The 27,889-nt window shown below is 39.7% G+C and overlaps 3 protein-coding genes across 3 annotated transcripts; 1 reads left to right on the plus strand and 2 right to left on the minus strand.

Annotated features, from left to right (window-relative positions):
• Positions 1 to 169: 169 nt before the first annotated feature.
• Positions 170 to 9,841, minus strand: rab5ab (RAB5A, member RAS oncogene family, b). The gene is made up of 6 exons (XM_086312336.1): positions 9,458 to 9,841; positions 7,416 to 7,632; positions 6,434 to 6,585; positions 4,409 to 4,531; positions 4,071 to 4,164; positions 170 to 2,147 (listed from the first exon to the last, which is right to left on the minus strand). The coding sequence occupies exons 2-6, from the start codon at positions 7,579 to 7,581 to the stop codon at positions 2,032 to 2,034; spliced, it is 651 nt and encodes a 216-aa protein (XP_086168462.1). The 5' UTR covers positions 7,582 to 7,632; positions 9,458 to 9,841; the 3' UTR covers positions 170 to 2,031.
• Positions 9,466 to 20,406, plus strand: efhb (EF-hand domain family, member B). Its single transcript, XM_086312334.1, has 13 exons — positions 9,466 to 10,171; positions 10,294 to 10,353; positions 10,606 to 10,749; positions 12,948 to 13,125; positions 13,631 to 13,741; positions 13,858 to 13,987; positions 14,115 to 14,192; positions 14,312 to 14,379; positions 14,484 to 14,638; positions 14,965 to 15,172; positions 15,319 to 15,531; positions 15,851 to 16,032; positions 19,244 to 20,406. Exons 1-13 carry the CDS (start codon positions 10,109 to 10,111, stop codon positions 19,388 to 19,390), a joined length of 1,737 nt encoding a protein of 578 aa, XP_086168460.1. The 5' UTR covers positions 9,466 to 10,108; the 3' UTR covers positions 19,391 to 20,406.
• LOC147319654 (m-AAA protease-interacting protein 1, mitochondrial) lies at positions 20,334 to 27,889 on the minus strand. The gene is made up of 5 exons (XM_086312335.1): positions 27,385 to 27,889; positions 26,585 to 26,656; positions 26,260 to 26,386; positions 26,031 to 26,175; positions 20,334 to 23,483 (listed from the first exon to the last, which is right to left on the minus strand). The coding sequence occupies exons 1-5, from the start codon at positions 27,763 to 27,765 to the stop codon at positions 23,399 to 23,401; spliced, it is 810 nt and encodes a 269-aa protein (XP_086168461.1). The 5' UTR covers positions 27,766 to 27,889; the 3' UTR covers positions 20,334 to 23,398.

The raw sequence follows: 27,889 nt of genomic DNA on the forward strand, positions 1-27,889 counted from the left end.
AGTATTTTATATAGATCCAGTCATTTTTGTTGAGATTCCTTATGACTCAATGTGACATGTGGCCAAATTGGACATTTTGCATCATATACTCACGAGGATATGGGCCTGACATGCAGTGTCCGACTGCTCCGCATATCACAACATGTTCAGAGCAAAAAGCTGTACAACAGACCTCTTTATTGGATTTATTAAGTTGTATTCAGACACTCAAAATGATCAGCCCATCACTAGTAATGCTGTTTTTACATCATTAAAATTCATTGAGCTGTAAGAGAGACCACCAGTTAGGTTAATTATGCTACTTCCTTATAGCCATAAGGTTAGCAAGTCCAATACAGTCCATCATATAAAATCGAAGGGCAGTCATCAATAATTAAAACATGATCAACACTGTGCAATGCAATAAAAGTTCCTTTCAAACACGACCATGGACCATTTCTGAGAAAAGTAACAAGACACCAGAGAGGGATTTTGTTAATAACACTACATATACCTAAAAAGACCACCACTGCTTAACATTTGACCAGTTTGTGACAAGGTCTAGAATGTAAATAAAAGAAGAAAAAAAATGCAGACCTATACTGAACTGTACAATTGTTCGGCATCTCTAGATAAATTTCCTGGTGAGCTTGCGAGCTCTGCAAGCTGTACTAAAGGAAGAAGACAACATTGCGACATTGCACCCTATAACAACATTAGAGTTTTTCGTTTTTTCCCCCCCACAGACTCGTGACATGGGGTGATAGTCCAATTTTCTGTTTGTATGCTGTCTGAATTTTTAAAACCACGCCCCTCCGTTCATCTACATTACCCAAACTGATGCAGGTTGACTACTGGCCTGAATGGAAACAGAGCAGGTTAGATAAGCTGAAAGTTTAAACATATCGCTAGTCATACATTCAAGTCTTTGCAAAACAGAATGTTCGGCACTCTTACGGTTTCCTGTTGATTTCTCTCTCTATGTCACTCCAAGTTTTTACTATGACACTGTGATGACAACATAAGAGCCTTCTTTAGGTCAAATTTTAGGTCAAACTCCACATTTTCAGCACCACGAAGGCTTGTTGTTGGGTATGATGTACAGAAATCTGACAAGCGTTGCTCTATGCATGGTTGCACATACTCAGGAGTCACATGTTTATAAAGACAGTTTCTTTTTTCCTTCTTCTTCTTCATGCTAGAATTTATTCAAACACCAAACAGTACCCAAATTTATTTTCCACAGTCTCCCTTAAATGAAGTCCTGGAGGGATGCATCTTCTTGTGTAACAGATGTGAAGAGGGAGGGAAGGGTTGTTGGTTTGCACGATAATCATTTCCTGGCACCACTGAGACACCCAAGTGGCTCACAACAAACAGTCTGAGAATCCAGGCACCTCAAGATGGGGACAATTTGTTTTTTTCCAAATAGTGAGCACAGAAAAAAAAAAAAAAAAAAAAAAACCCAACCAAAAAGAAAAGATTAACACACATACGCGCGCGCGCGCGCACACACACACACACACACACACACACACACACACACACACACACACACACACACACACACACACACACACACACACACGGGCAACAAGAAGCCGACCCTGCCAAGTGGCAACACCTTCTCATCAGAAACTCATACAAAACATAATCACACGCTCACGGGTTTTTCGCTCGCTCATCTTTCTTAACCAGGGTTAGTCTTCCAAGTGAATATGAGATAAAAATGTGTTTTTCTTTTTTTGTCTTTTTTTTTTTCCTTTAGGCGTTGTAGTGATACATGCATCCATTATACTGATATACACTTCTTAAAAAAAGTTTAAAAAAAAAAAAGAAAAAAGAGAGAGAACATCAAAAAAAAAAAAAAAAGTATTAGAAATGCAGCTATACAGAGTCTTTTAGCTATTCCAGGGGAGTGAGGTTGAAGTCAGGTCTGACGTCAGAAAGCCAAGAAGCCCGATGTCCAGATGTTGTTCAGGTGAGAAGGAAGGGAGGAGCCAGAAGGAGGAGAGTGCATTTGTGTGGGGAGCATGAGCAGGAAGAGCTGGGTTAGTTAGCGCAGCATGGGCGGCTGGTGGGCTGAGCAGTCTCTGTCAGGTCCACTCCCCGGTTCCGTCCGGTGCTGGCTCCGGTCACTTGAGGCTCATTCTTGGGTAGTTTCTTTGCTGCAGTGAGAAAGACAGCGGATCAGTAATGCACCTACAGAAATTTTAGACAAGCAAAGACCACAACCTGACAGGTGATTACATCAAAAATTATTTGAAGAGTAACTTCAAATAAGCCCATTATTTTTGATACATTTTAGATAATACCTAATAATTTTTTCCAGTTGTAATTTTAGCTTTCAGAGATATATTCGAGATAAAATGTCTTTCATGTTCGAGTCGGTTTTGCAATAATGCTGTCACGACCTCCCTCTCTGTTTTTGCCCCTCCACAAAAGTCCAAATTTCCTTCCCAAAGCAGCGTGTCAGGGTGAAGAACCATTATGAGAAGTCGCTTTGAGATATTAATTAACTTACTAAGCAAATAATATGAGCCCTAAAATGTATTTTTGAAAACCCCTGAAAAGTATCTAGCACTGATTTCTGGCACAGCCTATATGTCTGTGTGAACAGTCACACCCCAACTGTTGCAACAATGCTAATGTCAGGGCAGGAATGCAGCTAACAGCTCTTACCAGCCATGCAGACATGACTGGTATTGTTTTTACTCTGTGAGTCATTGTCTCATCATGGCCACATGTGAAAACCACCTTTGTGCTAGTTCTTACAATAGGTCTCTAAGTACTTTGGCGGGTGTTAATTTGTCCAGGGATAGATTTTGTCAACACGATGTCATAACTTGCCATGACCTAGTCATGACACTTTAGAGGAGTGTGGCTAGGATCAAAATGAAGGTTTAGTCGGAAGATAGGTGTGGCCCCACACCTCAGTGGCGCTCTCACAGCCAAATGGTTTCCATTTTTTCCCCCTCCCTTTTATAAAGACTGATCCGCTTATAGTCTTCTCAAATACTTTCTGATAATATATTATTTTGCCTATTAAATGTTTAGAATTTCTCACACAGTGTGTGTCCATCATCAGTTAAAACATCTGGATGAAAAAGCAAAAAGCACTTCCACAGAACTGAGAGCAACTAATCAAGACCTTTCGCAATTTAAAAATAACTTGACAGCGCTCTCTGGTGGACAAACTGTGTACTGCCTCAGTGATTACACCTCAAACTGCATTTTACAGTGCCAGCTGGCACACCACATTCTGCAAGACATTCCACCGAGTAGACTAAATAAATACAAAACTCAACTAAATATAGTTAAGCTTTCAGAAGCTGCATCACAGTCCCGACTGCATCTCTCAAACTTCCTTCAGCAACATGAAAGCTTAGCCGCGCGTCAACTCTCTGAGACCAAAACTAGATTCAGATTACAATATCTGTTCAAATGCAACATTACTCGAGGTTGCTGACAAAGTTTCAACAATCGGGGATAAAGATGGACGACTGAGTGAGCACTATACAACATATAATTTCAGAACCTGATGGATTAACTGCTATGGACCTAGTTGCAAACATCCCGCGTTACAAGTATCCACCATTTATCTGTGAATACACGAGTGATTTAGCAGCTGCTAACAAACCACACAGTTCACTTTAAAACCCGCCGGTTCTTGCTAACACTCTGCAGCGGCTTTTTTTCACTGATCCAGCTCATTAATGACAGATGATCACCTGCATATAAATACTGCACACACTCATTTAATATTTGCCAGGTTTATGGATTGAAGCCAACCGACTGCCCAGTAGTGCATTCCGGTAGCCTAATATTACACAACCTGCACTCAAATGCACACTTGGATGAAGGCAGTAAGAGCCTCTTGTGCACTTTATCATACAAATGCACACCCTGAGATGAATCCTACAATATTATATTTACACAACACGACAGGTGCACAGCCACTATCATTTCCTGTTAGTAAGGATACTTCAGAGACATTTCAGTGTGCTTAAATACTACAGCTAGTGACTGGCTCTGAAGGTCACGAGCAGTATTTCACTTCATATTTGAAGTCCTGCGGCGGAGACACTTACCAATGGCCATGAAAATCTCATTCACATTCATAGAGGTCTTCGCTGATGTTTCCATGAAAAGCAAGCTGTTGTCATCTGCGTATGACTGTGCATCCTGTGAAGGTTACACCAAAATTATTAGTTTTTCATAGTTTGAACTGACAAAGCAAGGAAGCAGCAGAGAAAGCCAAGTAGGCATGTTCCAAGCAGAGGATGTTTTTCTCTCGGCAGATTATTAACGACAATTATTCCAAGAATTATTTACTGTTAGCTTCAACAAATCCTGCCACAAAGTCTACTTTATTTGAAGATGACTTTGCGGCTCTGCGCACATCTTGAAGTTAATTAAGAAGACAAACCTGGAAGTCCAGTGCTCTCTTGTTTGCGAGATCAGCCTTGTTCCCAGCCAGGGCTATTACGATATTTGGACTGGCTTGTCTCTGAAGCTCTTTAACCCAATTCTTTGCCCGTACAAATGACTCCTGGAAAACAGATCAGGGAGGGGTAAGTGGAGGGGCTCAATTAGTGAAAATAGCAATAAGGCCTGTGTGATGGACGATAACAGGGAGACTTTCCCATGATGTCCGATTTGTCTATCTTTTAAAAAAAGTTCCAGGGGACACAATCATTATAGTGATGCTTTTGATGAGATATTACAGTAAACATCACAGTGTGCAGAGGCTGTACTACAATGACTTATGCAGCACAATAAACAAATGTTGCATTCAGCCCGATCTCTTTAAAACAGGGATGTCCAACTCCAGGCCTCAAGGGCCAGTGTCCTGCAGGTTTTAGATGTCACCCTGGGTCAACACACCTGAATCAAATGATTAGTTCATTACCAGGCCTCTGAAGAACTTCAAGACATGTTGAGGAGGTCATTTAACCATTTAAATCAGCTGTGTTGGATCAAGGACACATCTAAAACCTGCAGGACACCAGCCCTCGAGGCCTGAAGTTCGACACCTGTGCTTTAAAAGATTACCACCTTTAATAATAATAAAGAAATGTCAAAGCGCTTTATAGCTTTCTGTGCTTTGCTTTTATTAAAAGATAAGGGGAACGACTACTGACTTTGTCACTAAAGTAAAACCTACAGGAGAGAATAATGCTGACTTTAAACTCTGCTCTGTTCTATATTCGATTTGACTTGTATTAGCTTTTACACAAGAATGACTCACACCTATCCACATACATACAGTAGATGAAAGGAAAAATAATCTCTCTACATCCACATTTTAGTCATGCAGGCCAGGAAGCAATGCAACTTTCAGGTAATATGATATGTACGATAAAACTAGATTAGCTGCTCTCTTACTGGCAGCTGTTTCATTTATTTATCAGTTTGTTTAAAATGCTATCTATCGTGCTTTTCCCTTTTTCTCTCATTGGATATTGTTATGCTGGATCTCCACAGTACACACAAAAATCAACATCGACATTTGTGAAAGTAATCCCTGTGAGCCCAAATCTCAGACTTCAGGCTACTCTCTTTCAGCCACTCTGTTCTACTCTTGGCCCTGTATGTTGTCAGTATTAATCAGCCTTATGGTCACATCAGGCCCACAGCTCTGACTGAACACAAACTCCACCCACCTGCTGTTAGAACGTTTTGTTTACAAGGACTGAGAATTGTTTGAGATTCATTTTTTAATTTTCTTCCATATTTTTTGTTAGAATTCTTCCATTTTTAAGGTTAACGTTTTCCACCTAATGTCCAACTTTCTGTTTGAATTTGGTATTCTGCTTTTGCTTGGCTGTCACAGCACTTTGTAAACTCTGCATTTACAGGTGCTACACAACTTAAGTTCTTATTGTTAAAGGGCGGAGGAAGCAAGTTAAAAGAGCTCGTCTCAGCTGAGACTAGACAAGAGCTGAGAGGTTACACCCACTAATGTCCGCAGAAGGTAAACAAGGAGGATCTGGAACTATGAATCACACAAAGCTACTCTGAGTTAAGAATAGGAGCATGAAGCTGGAAATTAGCATAATAGGTTCCCTCTAGGGCTGTTGAAGCAGACAAACATTGGAAACAGGACAAATCGTTAACCTGCACACTGTCTACATATTAAACAGAGAATAATATGTTCTCTTTGTCATGAAAATATGCTGACATATAACGCGTCCCTGACGCTGCCCCCGGGAGACATCTAAGGTCTAAGCACTGTCTGCAAAACATTGTCTGTTGAGTGATGAGTCATTTCTTAATGTGTCAGGATACCAAAATAAGGTTCTGTTTTTAGCTTAACCACTGCTTAGAAATATTAAGGTGGAAAGCCCCACTACTTCCTCATCTTCGACAACAAAGTTGTTTGAGCTAGCAAAGGTAAATGAAAACAGGTGTGCCAACAGCTACACAGACATAAGCCTGGAATCTGACCAACCTCATTTGTAATATCATAGACCACGATGGCTGCCTGTGCACCCCTGTAGTACATGGGAGCCAGACTGTGGTAGCGCTCCTGACCGGCCGTGTCCCAGATCTCAAACTTGACTGTTGTGTCGTCCAAACATACCGTCTGAGTCAGGAAGGCAGCTGCAGGGGTACAAAGCAGACAGACCAGTGACAAGTGGGTCTTTAAATACTGAGCTACACAAATGTGTTTCAGTCAAGGTGACATGGCCCAATGTTGGAAACCAAAGGAATGACTTTGGGGATGACATTAAACATCCAAAATCAAAATGGGTGTGATTTGCTCAAAGGCACTTTTAAACCACATGTTAAACCTTAGTTTGAAAACTATGCTCTGTTTTAACTGAAATGAGAACTGTGAATAACACTTAAATGTTGTTTTTACCCAATCAGCTAATGCCAGCAGACCACTGACTGTAAAGGACTTTTTTTTTTATCTTAACACACAGCCTTGGACACAGACTAGTAGTGGTGGAATGGCAGGATGATTGGATTATTTTCAGTAGTGAGTACAGTAAAGGTGTCACCTGGCGCTGAGGGTGAGATTATCAAGATAACCAAAACGCAGTAACCTAATGGACCAAAATATTTGCATAGCTGCCTGTTCTAATAAGGCATTTTTATATTGACAATTCCTCACATTCCCCCTTTTCCCAACTGAATCTCATACTGGCTACATGCTCTTTTGAGGAGTTCCAGTTTCCCCTGGTGATACTTTCTCTGTTTTACTCCAACACACCTTGATGATTCTATAGCCTTACTTCTTAAATGAACTTTAGGCTCTGGGACTATGACTCTTAGTACAGCTATCTGCATGTAGCCGTTATGTTATCTAGCATAACATTTAGTAAATATTCCATTATGTGGTTTACTGGAAGTCTCAGAGATGGCCTGTTCACAGAGCAAAAACAAACACGCCAACACTGACTTATGATGACGTAAGGATTACGTACCTCCAATTGTGCTCTCTTGGAATTCATGAAACTGACCCTTAACGAAACGAAGTACAAGGCTTGACTTTCCCACCGCGGACTCTCCTAAAAGCACGAGTTTGAACTGGCAAATCTTGTTGCCTGCGTTTGGCCCATTGGGTCGCGTGGCTCCGCCTCTACTTGCCATGTCACACTGTCTGGTCTCGTCCCCGGGATGTGAAAAACTGTAGAAAAACACCTGAGCAGGAGAAAGAAAATAAAGCAAGGTGTCATTATAAAAGAAGATCTTATTAACTGATACAAAAATGAAAGATAATAAGAATTTATGTGGTAATTTTGCCTTTGCAAAACATTTAGTCCCTGCAAAAACCAAAGTGCCAGTTCAGGGTTTTTCCTGTATTTAATACACTTTGGGGAGAGGACAAAATCTCTGGAAGCCACCAAAGTAAAATAAAAACAAAAAAAGAAAAAGAAAAAGGGAAATGCATCCCCCTGGTTAAGTAATGTAACATGCTCATTTTATCAATACACAGACCAACTGTCAACCCTAAAAGGCAGATTGTGAACCAGGACAAACCCTGCAATTGATCAGTGTTTTAAATTATTCAGCTTTAGCCTTTGGTTAATGACCCACACCACTATTCCTAAATCTAAAAATACCGCTTTTAGAACTCTTCATAAAAAGCTCCTGGAAACTACTTTTTTAAATGCATAGAGATGCGTATAGAGCTGCGTATCAGGGCAATTGATATTTGATCTGTTAAATTTTATAATGTTGTTTTAACTATATTTCTTTTAAAATAAGAAGTCCAAATCCAAAGGCAAAATGCCACGGCTAATCCCGTAAACATGAATGGAAACTTACTCTAGTTTGGTACAAATTGACACATTACACATAATTTCAAATTACCGGACTCTCATTCAGCTACAAACATTAGTTGGATGTCCGCTATAGTAACAAGCAGCAATACCAGATTTAAAGAGAGAGAGAGAGAGAGAGAGAGAGAGAGAGAGAAAACTTTGCCTGACAGCATGTTCAAAGTTTCGGAAACTGATGTCATACATATATTTATACTTGTGCCTCTAACGTTATTACCCTGTACCAGTTCAACAACAATTACAAATGGCAAGTTCAACAACTGTTCTGGCAGTGAAAACCCCAACACTCACACACAAACAACGTGTGTGTGTGTGTGTGTGTGTGGCTTCAACTACGTGAGGCAGACAGAAAGAGGACACATGTCCACCAGTCTGGACACATGTGTGGGAAAAAGTATTTGGGTCAATTTAGTGGTTTTGTTGTTTGTCTTTCATGATTTTGTAGTCAAACAACAGCCACAACAACAGATTACCTCTGTAACCTAGACATTAACCATTTCCACCATCAAACTAAACACAGAACATCGCTCCAAAAATAATTGCTGTCAACTTCGAGCGTCGAAATCGCGTTACGACACAGAGATCACCACAAATAACTTGTTGTGTTGTTGCCGAGTGGATCGTTTTAGTTGGTAGCAACTGCTAGCGTTAGCAACATAGCTAGCTCATAAGTTCAAAATGCCTAGTCCAAAACCCAATCTGCGTTTGTTATAAAGCATGATTTCGCTTGATTAACGCTGGCGTGAGTGCGGGTAGCAGCATACCAATCAAGCTTATACGCACTAAATATGACACTTACATAAGTTCTGAAAATGCTCAAACTCAGATGATGGAGATTTGGGTGTGTACAGCTAGTGACAGCTAGCTAACGTTAGCTCCGTGACGGTGAATTAGTGAAGTAGCTTATCAAGCAGCGTTTGAAAGAGAACTGCAACTGTTTGTGAGAGTAAAAGTGGATTAATGCTAATGTGTGGGTGATCTAAACGTGATGATACCTTCAGATTTATCAGCAGAACAACGTTAACTAGGCTAAGTTGTACGGCCCTTCCAGTGTCGGCTAGCTAATGTTAGCTAGCCAAATAATAGGTACTGGGCAGGCTAACGTTGTTCAGCTGCGGCCGCATCGGGAGGAGCCCTCCAGATAGCCTACAGCTAGTCAGCTAAAGCTAATATTAGCTACTTACCTATCAAAAACAGGAGCGTAGTTAATGGTAAAGGTATCTCCAGGACAGTATTTGCAGTACTTCAACGTATGTTCACAGTGTGTCGAGTATCCAACCAGCTGCTGAAACGTTAGATTTCATAAGGCTCAGCGATCTCGCTCTCCCACTTCTTTCAACTTCCCTTTTCGCATTGTACGAAGGATGATGACAGATCGTATGACTGGAATTCACAATCCGCCTGCGTATCAGGGTGGCCAACCAATCACACGCCAGGATTCATACCAAATTTATTGAAATATGTCTGTCTCCAAAATAACAAAAGAGAGTATTTACATTTTTTTTTTTATCTTTAAGCTAGTGAGCTAAAAGCAGGGATTGCGGTTCAAGGTTAATGCCACTGACTCAAAGCAATAAATACATTAGACAATGTGTTTTATTTTGGACAAGTTAGTCATTCACATGGTCTCCCCATTGGTTATCACAATCTTTGATTCGCTTGAAAGGTATTTTAAACCAGAGTATTAAGTTGAATTGCTGAACTATGTTGCTAGGCAACGGTACTTAAACAGGTGCACAGCTCTGCGTCCGAGCACGACAGAAACCCGTTTGGCCTTAAAAACTTCCCATACCTAGTTAGAGACAAACTTTACAAAGGCTCTATCTAAATTCATTATGACTGACATTAACACGTCTAGCGAAGTGAAATGTACTGACAGAATCCGAAATATACCGAAAGTAAGTCTATTTTAAGATAGCTTATCCTGTGCTATCGTACTGCTATTGTATTGTTTTAGTAAAATAGACCTTTATTTCTCTAATATTAACCATAGTGAACTTTTTTTTTTTCTTTAATGCAGGCCGGGAAATTAATACCTCCAGGAGACAGTGTCAAAATCTGCTTACGAGAAGTGGAAAGAGTGAGTTCATTTTTATGTGTTTAGACATGGCATTCAGAGCATCCGGAAGTGGGGATAATTGTTGGAAAGTATAACTTCCAAGTGAAACCCCCCCCCCCCCGAAAAATCACTTGAAGCTCTTTGGATGTCTCTATCTATTATCTCAGTTTAAAACAGTTGTTTTACATCTGTTGGGATTATTAATCAGATTTATTTATTTTTTTAGACAAAATGTGTGAAATTGTGGGTTAACTCTTTCCCTGTAAATTTCAGCCCACGACTCCACCGGTGGTGAGGAAATTCCGCAATAGCAACCAGCCCGGACCAGGAACTATCCGAGTCCACACAGGGAAGGCAAATGACCCAGATGTTGGCAGCACTCTTGTTCATGGTGTCATCACCAAAGCACCCCTCACTGTGAGTATGAGCTTCCTGTGGTTGTTAAAGGGACAACAGGGAAGGTTTTTAACTAAACTGAAATTTGATAGGTTGATATTTTGTTTAGATCATGACCAATGACTCATGTATTGCTCTGCTTGGGAGTGGATTTAAGGCTCATATAACTTAAATGGAATTGACACAATAAATGAAATGGCATTTATACAGTGCAGAAAATTAAATATAATATAGTATATAAAATTTTCTGGACACACTGTATATTTTTTATTCCATATATATGGAATTTATTTATTTTGTTTTGTTTATACTGCTGTACATCTTTGATGTATGGTAGTACTACAATTTCCTTCACTATTTTACAAAGTATGACTGTGCAATCACAATAAAAAGTTACACTTGAACTAGCACTTAAACTAGCACTTGCTACAAATAATATCCTGTATGTAACTGTGTACAACTGTACTGTTGTTTAAGTTGGACTTTGACTTTGACTTTAGTGACTTAAGTATGGAAGGAAGGAAGTCTCACCACCTTACAGTTGATAAAGTAGTAATAGATTTCATTTCAAGATTTGGAGGATGCTCATATGTGAATTTTTACCTTTTGTACATCAATTTATGATAAAAAAAAATGTCAAAAACATTGGCAAAAGTTCAAACTATCCTGGATTAAAATACAGTGAGGCTCTCACTTATTCTGTTTTTGTTATCCCTGTTAAGTTTGTGTTCAAATGTGTATGATTTACTTTTGTTTGTACTCTTCATGATTTATGACAAGCTTTAGAGTGCAGATATCAGATATAAGGCTACTTTTGTGCACATTCAAAACACACACATACAGTATACAGGACTGCGCTGTGCACATTGAAGAGAATGGCAACCTCAACATTGAAGTTTACCGGAAGCCCACACACACGGACCAGTACCTCCTCTTTGATTCCCATCACCCTCTGGAACACAAACTTGGGGTAATTAGGACCCTACACCACCGGGCAGAACATGTTCCCTCTAAGCCTGAAGGGAAAAAGAAGGAACACACACATGTAAAGGAAGCACTTAAAACATGCGGTTATCTTAATTGGGCGTTCTCTTTCGAGGATGCCAACGTTCACATTTTGGACAGAGAGGACAGATGGTTTGAAAGAGGAGTGAAAGAAGCCATTTACGTCCCCTGTGAGCGACCATCTTTGAACAGAGGCGGTGGTTTACGACACCAACTGTCTGCCATCTATAATCCAGTTTTGAGATCCCTTCCCAGACGCCTTAACGCCCACTCACATCCTGGGCCATCTGACCTCAGGAAATCACATGATAGGGTGGGGCCAGGTTTCACAATGAGCTCACCCGAAACCCTGGCTGATTGTGACCCACACCCGCTTTCACACCTTGGCTCATGTGATTAGGTAGAGGATCATCAGGGGTCCTTTGTCCCTCTTTGGGGGGAAACTCCCACTGGGTTTAAATCTGGGACTCTCCACCATTTGACCCTTAGAACTGAAGAAGCTTCTCGGATGAGAGGTGAAACGTCTTCAAGCAACTTAAAGAAGTCCAGACCCTTTTCTTTCCAAGCTCCTTTGACTACAATGACCTGGATGACTGAGAACCTTCACAGACACACATACAGTATCTGTGTTTTGGGATGCTCTTTTGGACTTGAGCACATATCAACTGAGATTGATAATGATCAACAAATTATAAGGGATGGAAAATATTAATGTAGGATTACTTAGGAAATGATCAACAACACTTGAAAAAGCACTGGCTCACTACTTACTGGCTTTGTCGTAGAATGAAAAAGCCTAATATTGGACCTTCTCTTCCATTTTCCTTCTTTTCTGACCTGCCTGTGTGCACATGGCATTAGAGGCGAAGCGGTGCAAGAGGATGTATTTGTACGTTTGTATGTTGGAAGTAAAAACGATCTACCCCTGTCAGACGCATTTATTGTACTGCTGTATTATAGTGGTTTCCCTAAGTAAGTCATTTGCTTTTTTCATGATTTTATGTTACCCCTCAAATTGAATTTTCCTAAGAAGCAGACATTGATGATGGTTTTTCTATTTGCTTTCTGGAGTTTTCTCTGTATTCACATCTGTTTTGTGATGTCACCGTGTTTGGAAGCTGGTGCACAATGTTGCTTTGAGTAGAAAATTTAAAGTATACAATGACACATTTAGAATACTGACTGACAATAATCGTTTTACATCATTCCTACAGAGTGAAAGCTTGCTAAATCCATCCCCAAAGACCTTGTTCCAGCAGAAGTTACAAGAACTAAGTGAATCTGTATATGCCTCAAATAAGAAGGCTCCTCTAGGCAGATCATGTGTCCAACGTTCTGAACTCCCCCCATTGTGTAATGAGAAAACTACATTTGGCATAAAAACAGTAAAAGGTATGTATAACATTAAATAAGTCAAAAGCTAATAAAACAACAAGAAAGTTGGTTTAACCTCCTAAGACCGAAACTCATGGCATGCATTTTTAATTTCTCTTTGCTATTTGAGCTATTTGGGACCTGATGAATGTAAAAACAAAGGATTACGTGATTTTCTTTTATTTTTTTACCTGAGTTTTGTTTCTAAGAAAAATGTGATCCACATATGAGGACATTCACTTTAAATTTTGATAGAACAGTGGCAGTATAATGTCCTTGTAAGTGGATATCGGGCTCTTGTAGGGCAAAATTTAGTATTTTGGTCTAGACAACCCAAAATGTGATGTCCACATATGTGGACACCAGGTCCCAGGAGGCTAAGTTTGTAATGGTTGTGTGCTGTCATTGAAACATTTTAAAACTTTTACATTTTTTGTTTTACATTCTAAGTTTTCTTATATTTATATATTTTTCTTATATTTCTTTATATATTTTCTGACTATCTCCCGTTCCTTTCATCAAGGTTTGGGTGTGCGTGAGATTATTAACCCTGCAAAAACAGCACAGGAGGTAGAGAGGGAAGCTGAGGTGGCACATGATGCTTACATCCGTAGCCGTAATGCCTATTTTGTTGGTAAGAATGAAGAAAATCATACTATTGATGCTGTCTTTACTCTTTCCACTAACGGTCTATTTCTGGAATTCATTTCATCATTTTCACCACAGTGTGATTATCTTACTTTATTCCAGGTGAACAAATTAATAGAAATTATGACAGGACTCGTTACAGTAAAGACAGCAGGTTTGGGATCCTCACACCTCATTTCAACGATGGCCGTAATCTTGGCAAAACTCTTCATTGGCTGGGTGAATCACAGAAGTAAGCACCGAAATAAAGTGGCCATGCAGCAAATTCTTTTGTTTTTCCTTAACACTGCATATCTGCTCCTTGTCCTTCTAATTTAAAAAGTGAAAGCCAACTCGAATTGTTCATATTTTTTTCTTAGGTTTTACAATCCAGCTGCTTGGAAGAGATCTGGGAACAGAGAGAAGATAGCACAACAAATGGGCAAAACCATCGTCAAGTACTTTTTTTTTTTTTTTTTTTTTTTTTTTTTAAACTGTCTGTAATGAAACATATGAGACCTGTAATTATCTCACTAAGATTTTATTAAATTTTCCCATTTCTTTTCATGTTCTTCAGGAGAGAAAAAACGTTGCCTGTTCTGCCTGATCACACGTTTGGAATGGTCTTACCACCGGATGATTTTGGTAAATTTTGTATAAAAATGTTCTCCCGCCTTACATACGGGAATATTTGGTGTGTCCTTAGAAAAAGCTTTTTCAGTTGAAGACAACAAATACTTCCTTTGCAGGCATTGGAGAGCTGATCTACTCCACAGGTCCACGGCAGTACACGAGAGGCCCAGACAGACAGCGCAGCCTGGTGAATGCAGTGAGGCATCACCTCAAGAAGGTCAACTTTGAAAACTTCCCCTCCTTGCTAAAGGCATTCAGACATTATGACAAGGTATGAATAGACTCACAACAGGTTGCCAACTTGTGTTTGATAAGTCAAAGTGCTGGTAGTAAGGAAGTCAAGCTGTTGGTTTTAAGATAAAGCCAGTGATGTGTGACTCTGTGGTAAGATGATTTTCAAAGTAATAGAGCTTTAATTCTCATTTTGCAGACTTGTGTCACACTTCTAAACACATACCGAAGTCTGTATGGGTTCAAAGGGTTGTTATTTATGAAACTAGAAACCAGTACCAAATATTTTGCCCATTGCCTACAGATTCTACATGTTCAAAATGTGTTTATAGGGATTATGAATCTGTTTTTTATGTTAATTACCAGAAAGGAAAGGGGATGATTGACAAAGAGGACCTGCGTGCAGTGTGTCATCAGTTCCAGCTGAACGTCAGTGAGTCGGTCCTGGATGACCTGATGGACTACTGTGACACAGACAAGGACGGGTTTATCAACTTTCTGGAGTTTGCCAACTTTCTCAACTGGAAAGACAAAATGCCCATCAACATTCGAGAGCAGTGCATTATTGCAAATGGTAAGAAGAAGGCAATTTAATCTATCGGTTGATTTTATGCTTCATCACAGAACTAAAACTGCACTGATACCACCGACAATATGGAATGCCAAAAGACGACAGATTTAAGTAGTTTTTATATTTTGGTCTGATTAATTTATCTGCAGAGCGTCAAACCAGCTCAGCTCCAGGTGACATAGAAAGAGTGACAGCACAGCTTCATGCCTGTCGGTTGGTTGATCTTGAGGACTTGCAGCCTGTTGAGCCAGGCAGCTCACTGAAAACTCTTAGAAGCCTTAGGCAGACAAGGGCAGCCCCAGACCACTTCAGAACTACCTCCTCCCTCATCGGGGCTGCAGGCGCTGGTCGTTTCCCATCAGGTAAGTCAGGAGACTTTAAGCTGACAAATATGTTTTGCGCTATTAAAGCTGCTTCTCGCTTTGGACAAGATTAAGGAAGGAATATACCAGGAATCCACTGTCATTCACTTCTTCTTAAACACAGATCTTCCTCATGACACAGTTCAAATCACTGTCGTACCAACTCATCAAAACCAGCCATTTTTAATAAAATCAAATACATGAGATATTTTAGATTGTGCATATTTAAAAACATCCTTTTGTATTTTAGAAATGTTTTACGTAGTTTGCTTACTTTTTACTCCCTTCCCTGTACATCATCTGGTCTCTCTTTAAATAGATGGACGTACATACGGGATCCCATCTGTGCGCTCAGATCTTCCAGCTCCTCGCATTAAAAGAGTCAGTGACAAAAACAATTATGGCGATACATCCACAGCTGGAGATCTTCTACATCCATCAGTTCATGCCCTGCAAGGTGTTTATGAGGAACATTTCTTCTGTCCTCGCAGCAAGGAGGAGGTACAGCCTATAGATGAGACTGGGGTGGCACTGTCTATCTTTCAAATCTCACCATCTTTTATTATTTGTATGAAAAAGAACATTATTGTTATTATTATTTGCCAACAGAAACAATTTTACATTTTTTTTCTGACACAGAGGAAAAAAGTTATTACAGCATTGTGCTTTTGAAGTTAGGATAAGTGAGATAAGCGTTTAAAAAGTTATTACACTATAGGTCAGTTGATGCACAACAATGGGGTCTGTTCCATAAAATAAACACCACTGATGTGGGTAATCTCATTTACTGCATCAAAGTCTGGCCCATATAATGTATCTGCCTAAGAAAGGCTTATGTCTGAGTTTTTCTTTTTTCTTTGTTTTTTTAAAGATCAATTCAGAATCTTTGCTGGCAGTAAGTCAAACTCATTCTCATGGATGCTGAACTCTGACCTCTGCCAGGGCTGCCTTTTGTCACTGATTCTGTTCAGTTTTTATGGACAGTTTTTGCTGGAGAGATTTCATGTCTTGGCTGGCTTAGGAATGACTTGGTGTCCCCCCACAATGGTGGAAGAATTACATGCATAAATACGTCTAAATGTGAAATTACTGAAGGCAGGGCTCTAGAGTGCGACCAGCAACCAAATTTTTCAATTTCGTGTGTACATTTGAAAGTACAGGTGGATAGAGAGAGGTGAGTAGCTGGAATAAAGCGATATCAATTCATTAAATCTTGAATCGAGTTTTAAATATAAATGTATTTTGCGGCAGAATCTCAGGTTAAAGCTCACAAAACTATTTGAACAACCACCAAACAGTAAATGAGAGCAGGTAAACGGATTCCACACAAAGATGTAAACACAGAGCTTGGACCCGACGCATCAGAATCAGCTTTCTCTTTCTCGGCTTTCTCACCTGACAGCATGGACATGCCGTCGGGGCTGAAAGCCAACAGCTCGCTGATTCTGAAGCATCGGTCTGCTTTGTGTTTACGTCTTTTTTGTGCTAGATTCTGAGCTGCAGGTTTTGTCTCTCTCCAACCAAATTTACTGAACCAGCAGCAAAACAAGACCCAAACTACGCTTCACATTTAATAAATGTCGTCATGAATTCCCTCTTACCTTTGCTGTTTTGCTTTCACCACGATAAAAATCACGCTGTTGTTTTTAGTTTGTTTGTTTGTTGTTGTTTTTTTGGGGGTTTTTTTTACTTAGGCTTTCTCATCAGAGGTCATTTAATTTCTGCTGTTCAATACTGAAGAAATTTAAACTTTTTAAAATTATGCAAAATATGCATAATTACTACTGCAGTATATTTTCAAGGTTATCTGCTAGAATCAGAATCAGAATCAGAATGGGGTTTATTGCCAAATGTTGAGCAGGTTTACAACATTAGGAAATTGCTGCGGTGCTTCAGTGCAAACACAGTGTCATAAATAGCACTTAAATAGACATGGAAAAAAATAAAAGTAGGGATAAGAATTAAAAGTGCTACGTGGGAAGATATGTGCATGAGATATACATGAGATATATACATGAGAATAAGAATTAAGAGTGCTACGTTGAAAGATATAGCCAGATATAGCCAGGCCAGGAAAATCTCCTTCATGTTTTTCTGTGTTTTATCCTCAGTTACTTTGATACAAAGGCATCTGCTGCTGTGATGCTACACCTCTGATAAAGCCTCACATGTATCAGTACTGATAAATGATCAGAATTATAATATTTCTGACTGTCTGGGTAAAAATTAATCTAATCGAATCGGGACCTTGTAATTCGGAATCGAATGGATTATAGAAATCAGTGACGATGCCCAGCCTTAGTGAGTAGCCTAGGCCTGACAGAAGTGGATGTAGGTGTGGGTAATAAAAAAAGATGAAAAGAACTATTGATAACTTTTTTGTTAAGTTAAGGCCTGATCCGCCTGAAATTCATAGCCAGTGCTCTGACACGGAGCCATCAATCTCTGAACGCTGAAAAAGCACAGTGTATCCAGAAAACACATTATATGCTGCGATAAATGCACTGTCCAAGTGTCCCCTCTCCCCACTGCCTTTCAGTGACAGGCAGCAGCAAACAGGTCGTCAAAGGAGGCCAATGTGATGATTAAGTTTAACATTGTCTACAATATTGCCAAAGCATTTTAAGCACAAGCACTTTTTCAGTAACTTATCTTTCTTGTAGAACTGTGCTCCAAATAAAGAACTTTGTGTTGACAAGATTGTTAGTTAATCATTTGCAAATCAATATTGTCTGTATGGACAGAAAATTTCCCCCCCAAAAAGTGCGAAGTATAAAACTGCGGTGTTAAGCGGTGCAGTTGAAAAATTTGGGTGCTCTTAAATTTTGTGCTGGTGCGCCTAAGAAAAGTCGCACCAGCACAACCTTGGCAACAAGTTAGTCTAGAGCCCTGGAAGGTGTAGAAATACAGTATAAAATGCAAATGAAATGGTGAAAGTAATCAGGAGTCCTTCCAGAGAGCTGAAAAATAAAGTCAGAACAGAAGTACCAGAAAGTGCAGTTCCTCTAAGACCACTTAAGGCTGGCTTCAGAAGTGTGTCAGCTCCTCTAGAATCTCATGTTTAAAGTAGAGCAGATATAAACCATTTTGGTGTCCACAGCTAATTTCCCGCTTTATTAGAACATTTTTAAAAATAACTAGTTTAAACTGTAAACGCCAAATGTAGGAATAATTAAGCGCATGGCTGCTCTGAGTGTCACGTAGGTGCCAAGACACTCTTCTAACCTCAATTAATTCAAGTTACTGAACAAGACTGTCCAAGAGACCACTCATGAGTTTTCAGTTAAATTGAAGCAAGAATTTTTTATGTTAGCACTAATTAACAATCTGTGGATGCAGCTTACTAAGTCAGGTTGGTAGCCTTAGCTAATAGCGTAGCCCCCCCTCACTCTTGTCCATTTACGAGCCATTCTGGTTCCAAACACATAACCAAAGATTCAACAAACAAAATACCAACCCCAATCCGTCAAAGTTACCGTCTATAGTCCAGTCCAGTCTTTTATACATATTATGGTCTTTCTGTTATCAGCCTGCCAGATTTAAAAATATTTTACCATAGAGAGTTGGGGGCTGCCAGACTCCATTTATGAAAGAATAACAGAGCGATGACAGTGATGAGTAAGAAATGGCAGACAACAGTGTGCCTGAGCAGCTTCACTGCTTGACTTCATTGCTTGAATCTTTCTTACTGTTACTGACATATTTCTTACAGATTGCAACGATCTTCAGGAATGCTGGTGTGAATATTTCGGAGGAGACGTTTGAGGAAGCCTGGGAACTCGCGTCAATGAAGCAACCGACCAGGGAGGTTTGTGTGGAGAATTTCCGCAACGTTCTCAGGGAAATAAAAGCAATGTAATACCGAAGGGTTTTTTTTTTTTAACACTAACAATTTTCCTCATCCATAGAAGTTTGTCCTTCTCACAAAAATTTGTTTTAGTTTGTTAGGAAAGCTTTTTTTTAAACCACCATTCTCATAATTCTCACAGCTTATTGTCAGCTAAAGTCTTTTTTAAGAGCAGGAAAGAACGCTGTTTGCATTTCCTCTGTCTTTGCAACAGGGGAACTTGCAGTGCATAGGCTGTTTAAATGATTTCAGAGTCAGCTATGAAAGATCTGCATTGATATGAAAATATTCCAAAGAGACTGAGTTAAATTTGAATCCTTTCTGTGCTGCTACAGTCTTCAACAAAACAAAAACTACTGCTGATGAAAACTGCATCTTCTACACAGTCGCGTGTTATATATTTTATGGATAAAGATCTACTTACCTGAATTAAAATTAAAATGTAAAAATATATAAAAAGGACGCAAGAAATGAAACTGTTTTTAAAAATCTTGACCTATTTTTTGGATTAAGGCTTTGTAGGTTGCTGCCTTTTATGTTATTTAATGAATTTGCTGGAAGCCACTTAACAGTTTCTGGCAGAACACCCATTCAAAAAGGAGGTTATGTGAAGAGACATACTGCACTTGCTGTGGTATTTTATTTTTTTCACTATGGAATTATTTCTTGCGTCATTGAATTGGTCGTATGCAATGTTACGCTGAAGACCTGAGATGTTCTTTGAAGCTCTATTTTCATCACTGGGAACAGCAACAAACAACTTATCTCCTTTATGCATCAGAGCAGATTTTACAGCTATTAAGCACATTTTTTACTTTAGGCACTCTTGAGATTTCCTCAGAGAGCACACACAGGTGTACTTTTTCATACCAAACATCACAGATTTTTGGGTCCCATTCAAAACTTGTTTTGATCTATAGTTTGTTTATCTTGCCTGAATATCGTGTCTGTATCAGTATAACAAAAGTGCACACACACAAATGAATATCAGAGAAATTGTGATGCTGAGTGGCATAAACAGTTTTAATCAAAAATACTTCATTGTTCAATTAATTTGTTTTGATTTTTGTTTTAAAAACACTGATCATGTTTTGGGCTTCGTATGAAGTTGATGTCACCCATCATTAATAGGAACAGCACATTTGCCACGTCAGCATTTCAGTATTATGTCAAAAGTTTGTAGTGATGTTTCTATCCACTGATCAGAGTGTTCAGGTGCTTCAGTATTTCAGTCCCTGGACCCTTCATGTGCTGACGTGACTACTACATTGCAACTTGCTCCTAGTAGTTGCCAACCCTCTCAAATGGCAGCAGTATATGAATAAGTGAATGAAAATCAAGTTTAGTGTTTTTAGGCGTGCTTTGTTTGAGCAAACATTTTCTGTTTATTGGAAACAACATGCCATCCTTTGTTGGCATATAATAAGCTGCTGTGAAGCAGTGTTCAGTTATGATTAAAATTCAGCTGTCAGTAAATACTAAGTATGTTCTCTGAATCTTATCTCTTTTTTTCTGTCTAGAAGTAGTATTAACTTTGATTTCCACACATATTTATCCCGTAATTCTATTAATCAACCTTATAATGAGACTCTGACAGAGACAGCACAATGAATCTGAAGCGTCCTGGAGCTGGGACACATGCAAACATACAAATACACATTAAAGAAAGCATGAGGAATTGTTTGCAATCTGCTTCGCTAACCAGATTAATGAACTAGTTGGCGTCTAGCCTGGACTGATTCACACGTCAGAACATACAAAAAAACAATAAAATAACTAATAAAAACATTAGCTTTTGTATATTCACCACTTGTTTATGTTTTCTTGTTAATTTCCATTAAAGTGAGTGATGCACAGGCATGTTAAATTGTTTAATGTACTCTCACCATATCCATGAGCATATTGACACGTACTAAGCTAACCACACTCATTTAATCCCATTATGACTCGGTGAGATGCTTGACTGGAACTATAAAAAAAATAAAAAATCCCCCCCCCCACGCAAACTTCCGCAGACCCCGCGTATTACCATGCAGGAAAATTAGACTAATCCTCAGCGTGTTTCATTATGCATGAATTAGCGGACGCTAATGACAGAATCCTCTCTGTTTGTCAGATATGTTGTCAACATTAATAATACTGCAGCAAGCTTTAACAGAATTGGATGACACGCAACATTCACGAGCCTGTCAAATGTGATGTCTTCGACAAGTGACACATTGCTGGCAGTGACTGTGGGCACAAACACAAGCTAAGGTGGAGAATTTTATGGCAGAATTAGTCATTCTTGCTTGGAGCAAAACGATACTATTATAACTATTTTCATTTTGTACAAGATTTGTGTTATGCTCTCTTTGGCCCATCAAGAACTGGCTTCAACTTTGTCGCTGGCAGCCATCTACTAGAACATATGTCCCTTTCTGCTTGCTACAGAAAGTGGATTTTCTTCCCTGATGCTTTTTTTTTATCACTAACAGAATTCCGGTATTAGTTGAATACCAGAATACAGATCTAATATTAACAAAGTTTTCTCTTGGCCTTTATAATAGTCACTTGTGGGAAAAACTATTCTGCAGTGCTCCACAAAGTACCAAAGTACTCCACAAATTTGGCACTGCATGTCTGCACAAGTATTCAAAACCTACTTTAGCAATAATTTAACCACTAACAGGTGGGATTTCAATGTGTTGTTCTAGTTGCTGATGAAGCTGCAAGCAGAAATGAATAAAGAAAAAGAAATGCTAAACTGAACTGCAGTGTGAAACCTGAGCTATTAGCTCACATGGATTACTTTTACATACACTGACTTTATTATTTTAAACTTTGGCCACTCTAGCAGTATATATAAGGCAGGAAGTAAGGAGCATAAGCCCTTAGGTTTTCTTTAAGGCTTTTTAATGTGGGGATAAGAAACTGCAGAGGCAACCATTGGTGTAGAGCAGGGGTGTCAAACTCCAGTGCTTGAGGGCCGATGTCATGTCAAACTTGTAAATGTGTCCCTGCTGCAAAACACCTGAAAAAAGGTAGCAGGTCTTTAGCAAGACTCTGTAGAACTTGAATGCATGCTGAGGTGGCAGCTCCTAATGTAAGTGTAAAAATGTACTTTTATTGCACCATGCTCATTCACTCATGAGCTGCTGCAACATAAATCAAATGACTGAATTGCCACCTCAGCATGCAGTCAAGTTCTGTAGAGTCTTGCTAATGACCTACTAATTTTATTCAGGTGTGTTGCAGCAGGGAGACATTTACAAGTTTCATGACATCAGCCCTGGAGGACTGGAGTTTGACACCTCTGGTGTAGAACAAATGGAATCTGTTGGGTCCTGATTTTCATCAGGGAAAGGACAGAAATTGGTGATGCAGTTTATAGATAGAACATACTGGTACTCAGACACCAATCAGATCATTATTACTTCTTAGTTTCTAGAAAAAATACCTGTGTATCTCCATCATAATTTGTAGTTTCTTTTTCAGATTTAATAAAAATAACTTTTGGAACGTGACAAAAGATATCATGGTTACAGCTGTAATACAATGACAAATGACCAAACTCAATTTAATAAAGCATGTACTTGACAGGTCCCAAAAAAATAAGCATGTACATGAAGTTGGTCAATGATCCAGAAAATAACTTCAATCTGTTCATATACTGTTTTTGTCTTTGGAGTGTCTATTAAAGGGATAACATTTTCAATAAGAAAACACAAACGAGATAGTCAACAGACCATAAGAACAGTAATGGTGAAGCATATACAGAATCTCATTTAAAAACGCCTGACGGGGGTCGACAGGTGAATCAGAGAGACTGTACAGTACCACTACTTCTAGTCTGACATGTAAGGCTTTAGGGGCATCAAAGAAAAACCATCAAGTAGTACTCAGTGTCTGCACAGCTCCAGCACTCTGGGTCCCATTTAATGTGATCCAAATGGAAAATGATCAGTACAGTTTCTCACTTTGAAGGTTGCCTTCCATGCGAAAGCAAAAAATGACAAATCTGAGCAAAGCTGAGTCCGATTATTCAGCTAGTTTCCAGTGCCAGTGCCAAACAGTGGTAACAGTCCAGTCAGAAGAGGCTCCCCTCGTTAGCTCTCGGTGGAATCTGCGACGACACGAAGCAAAGATGGTTAAAAACTTCCCACACTGTTAATCATGCACATCCTAGATTAGTAGTACAAGTTTATTGAAAGTGCTGAAAGAAAAGATGGACCGACTAACCCTGACATTCAAACTAAGTTTTGGTTCTTGTCTCACCTTGAAAATAATTGTATATAATTCTGAAAATGGCGCCTGTTTCATGCCAAACTGTCGGTTTCATGTGAGCCTTCAGGATAACATTTGAAGTGTAACAGGATTTCTCAGAGAGGATTTTAAGACCTGGAACAATAGGACAGAGAATCTGGCTAACTAGATAGGTGGGTATTAGGTAGAATAGCCACACACTGTGGTCCAACAACTGGATTACTGGCTGAGAACAGAAAGAGGCTTTGACTGTTAGCACTGTGTGGGTGTGGAATGATTTGTCTTTTTGTTTAACCAGCAAACTTTATTGAAGAATTTAACATACTCAGAGCTGGATTCCAAACTACAGGAAGTTAGCAGACCTTTGCAGTGAAGGAATTGCAGTTATGCCAACGTTTCTTAACACTTTAAGGCAAAAAAAAAAGAAGCCACAATTCTTTGTTGATATTTGGTGAAATAATAGAAAATAAAGTTACAAGTTACTGCTTATCTTTTACAGTCAGTCAGTGATCAAGCACAGAATAACAAAGGTTTATGATGTGGCATCAGATTTCTGCACAGCCAGGTTGCTTTCAAAGAAAAAAAAAAAGATTGATTTGCTTCATTTCAGGTATGTGACGGTAGTGGGTGTTGTTCTAAACACTGACCAACAGACACAACTGTGCCTGAATGCATCATATATCAACAGTGACAGAGGACTAAAAGTTGCTGCCTCTCAGTTTGTTTTTTCACACATCATCCCTGCACACATTGTGTGATAGCAGAACCAGTCACATGACCATTCAAGTACACTGAACATGCATCTGCCATCGTAAACAGGAAGCTGAAACTGTTTGATTTCTTGATGGGGAGGAAGAACCATGATGGTATAAATGAATTCCTTTGCCTAGATGCATGATTTTAAAGAATGGTTACATAAAGTGACTAGAAGCACGAGGAGATGATGACTGTGAAAAGAGCGTAATACGCTGATAAGATTTTCAAACTCCAAGTAGCTTAGCAGCATTTCCAAAAGTCTCAGTTTTAAAGGTCCATAAGCACCGCAGTAGTGTGGCTGTTGGTCATAAACCAACCTGCAAATTCAGAGTCTAAAATGAATCAACACAGAAACTTAATAAACTTCAGGTCCTCACATGGCCACTGTGGCTGGCTCCAAAAGAACATGATATTTGACCCCAGGGATATTAGATTTCTGTCAGTGCGCCCCAGGGCGGCTGTGGCTACAATGTAGCTTGCCATCAACAGTGTGTGAATGGGTGTGTGAATGGGTGTGTGAATGGGTGGATGACTGGATGTGTAAAGCACTTTGGGGTCCTTAGGGACTAGTAAAGCGCTATACAAATGCAGGCCATTTTTACCATTTCATATATCTCTGGATGCTGGTAAAGCTCAAATTTAACTGTGTGGGTGATTTGGGGCAGGTTTGATTTTAGTGTAGTGGTTAACACATTCACCTAATGAATGAAAGATCACACACAAATTCCTGGGAGGAAGCACACCTGGACATCCAGCCTAAAAAAATCAGCCAAATCAAACATTTAGATCCATTTGTTATGGCGATCATAAGGGAGCTACAAAAGAAGCTTCTATCTGTCAAATATTATTAACAACTATATTACATAAATATTCCTGCTAACCCAGCTAGTAAGCAAAATTCCACCTTCTCAATGAAATATGGTCACTTCTGGTTTAACCCCCCCCCCCCAAATGGTAACAAAAAGGCTTCAAAATATGTCAACCAACCCATGGGTGACATCCCAGTGAATATGTTCATCTGTTATATAGTCTTATTCCACAATTCTAAAAAGTTTTTAAAAACAAAAATGAAAAAGAGTTTTTAAAGCAAATTGAAAGCAGAAATAATTGTTTTACCCTTTTTTTCCTACCAGTACTATTTTTGTTTCTTACTTTCAAGTGACTGAAGTAGCAGTAGAAATATACATGTCACTTTTGCCACTTTCCTTAAGAGGGGCATTAAATACAACACAGACCCTCATCCATGGGATCCTTCTGAACATTTCACTGTTATTCTTTCTGCATTTACTTTAAAAACCTTCAACTCACCACCAGCAGCTCTGCTCCCCTCCCAACAAAAACAGACCTGCTGTATGCTGGAAGGCCTGCAGGTAGCGTTGAGCTTTTGCCAACATAAGATTATCTCTAAGCAAATATTTGTACACTTTAATTTTGCATCAGCATAGCCTATATGGAGAAGTAAAACAAACAAAGATTTGGGCACATTTCAGCAAATTAATGATCAAAAGTTTTCTTTAAGCAAAGAAAGAGCAGACATAGCTTCAGCTCTGCTAACATGCCAGAGCTGAATGAGGAAATATTTGTTTCAAAGCCATGCTTCTGGATGATTGGCTTGTTTGTGATGTTGACAGATGACGAGATGAGTGCTTACTCATAAACAGCAGTTACAATTTTCTTCTGTGGGCCGCCGTCTTCACTGGATCCCACTTTGAAGATTTTTGTACCCTCAGGGTCATCGGGTCCTTCATGTGATGACAGGATCCAAAATCTCATGACGATATAGCAAAACTTCCTACCTGCAAGAAAAAAAGACAGAAATCAGAGTCCGTCCTGCTGTTCATATCACTTCCTCATCCCATGTTCTGATTTCACAAACTGACCATACTGATCAAAGACGACAGAGATGTCCTCTGGAAGCACAAATACAATATCATCCGTTTGGACACCGAGCTGCTTCCTCTGAGCATCAGTGAGAGACCCACACCTCTTCTCAACATATTCCAACATCTGGAAGGAAAAACAAGACGATCATTACTAAAAAAAAGACGGAAAGTGGGAAAAAAAAGTCTTAATTTGACATAAATACTAAATGTTAGATTTTATTAACACTAACAGTTTGATACAGTCCTGTACTGTCTGTGTGAGACAGTCTCAACAAAGTCAGCTTTTTTTAAATACACCTTTGTTATGTCTTTGATGTGTTACCTCATTGGACACTATCCCCTTTAGCTCATGATATCTGCCGTTGGACATCTTGTTGGAGACATGAACCAAGGCCTGGAATGGATGAGGAACAAAAAGGTGGCTTATTCTCTTTAACCACAGTATTTAATAAAAAGCCGCGATTCCTGATGGTACAAGTGTGTGTTTGCATCTTTAAAACGGGTTTACAACCTGCCATGTTGCCTCAGGCTGGGTAATAACCAGAAAAATAAATAAATACACAATCTTAAAAGTCTCTAGTTGAAACTGTAACTGCTCTGCTGCTTTCAGTCGTGTTATGTGTTCTTCATTAGCACAATGAACCTGCCCAGTTTTCACCTTGGCAGGTTCATTCAGTAGGGGTGGTTGTAGCTCAGATAGAAGAGCAGGTCATCCACTAATCAGAAGGTTGGTGGTTCAATCCCTGGCTGCGTGTGCATTCACTGAAGGTGGAAAGCATTTGTTTATGGGGGGAATGCTTTTTTTGGGGGGGGGGGGACAAGCACATGTGGGACAACACTGCTATTAAAAAAAGTAAAGCTGAAGATAAACAGGCGGATGAAGGTCACGTGATGTGATGCAAACTTTAGCACAGAGCAAAATGTTATTTAGCGAGGTATAGTTTAATGTGGTGTTGTCCCACCTACGTTATCCAATCCATGACCTCTTGATGTATCAGATGTAAACGTGTATTTACTACTAAAGGTAATTCTTTCAAACAATGGTCCATATGAAGCATGAAAAATTTGCTTTTTATTATTGACAGTACTGATGAAAAAGTAAAACGGCCTGTCGGTATTTACCTGCTTCACACCTCTTTCAAACTCCTCAGAGTTGACGTCTAACTCAAAGTACAGATCAAGTGCAAACATGATGACCTTACACCTGATCCATGTGATCGGGTCTGGAATGCCGACCACGGAGATAGCGGGCCGGCGGCCGGAGCTCTCCTTGGGCCCGTCAGCTCCATGCTGCGAGCAGAACAGTCTGTGTTTCACACCGGCGAACACGAGCCTCCGGCCCGGCGCCACGGTGTAAAGACGCACGGAACGCACAACCGGACCGTCCCACTGCCGGTGCGCAGCCGGCTGCTTGCAGCTGTTCTTGCGGGCACAGACCCCCGCTGTACAGGCCACGAGGCCGCCGAACTCCCGGCATGCGGCGAGGCTGCTGATCCGCTGCATCAGAGCGGGAAGGACACAGCGTTAAGGCTCCGTGTCCACCACAGACCGGGGCGACAGCCTCCATCCACACTGCAGCCTCTTCTAACCTTATGCAACTCACCCCATATTGTACCCATAATGCCTA

This window comes from Aulonocara sp. 'chitande type north' Nkhata Bay, linkage group LG11 (assembly GCF_057382095.1).
Source record: "Aulonocara sp. 'chitande type north' Nkhata Bay isolate Kocher_YH1m ecotype deep benthic linkage group LG11, A_spYH_male_GT1.1, whole genome shotgun sequence".
Classification (NCBI taxonomy): domain Eukaryota; kingdom Metazoa; phylum Chordata; class Actinopteri; order Cichliformes; family Cichlidae; genus Aulonocara; species Aulonocara sp. 'chitande type north' Nkhata Bay.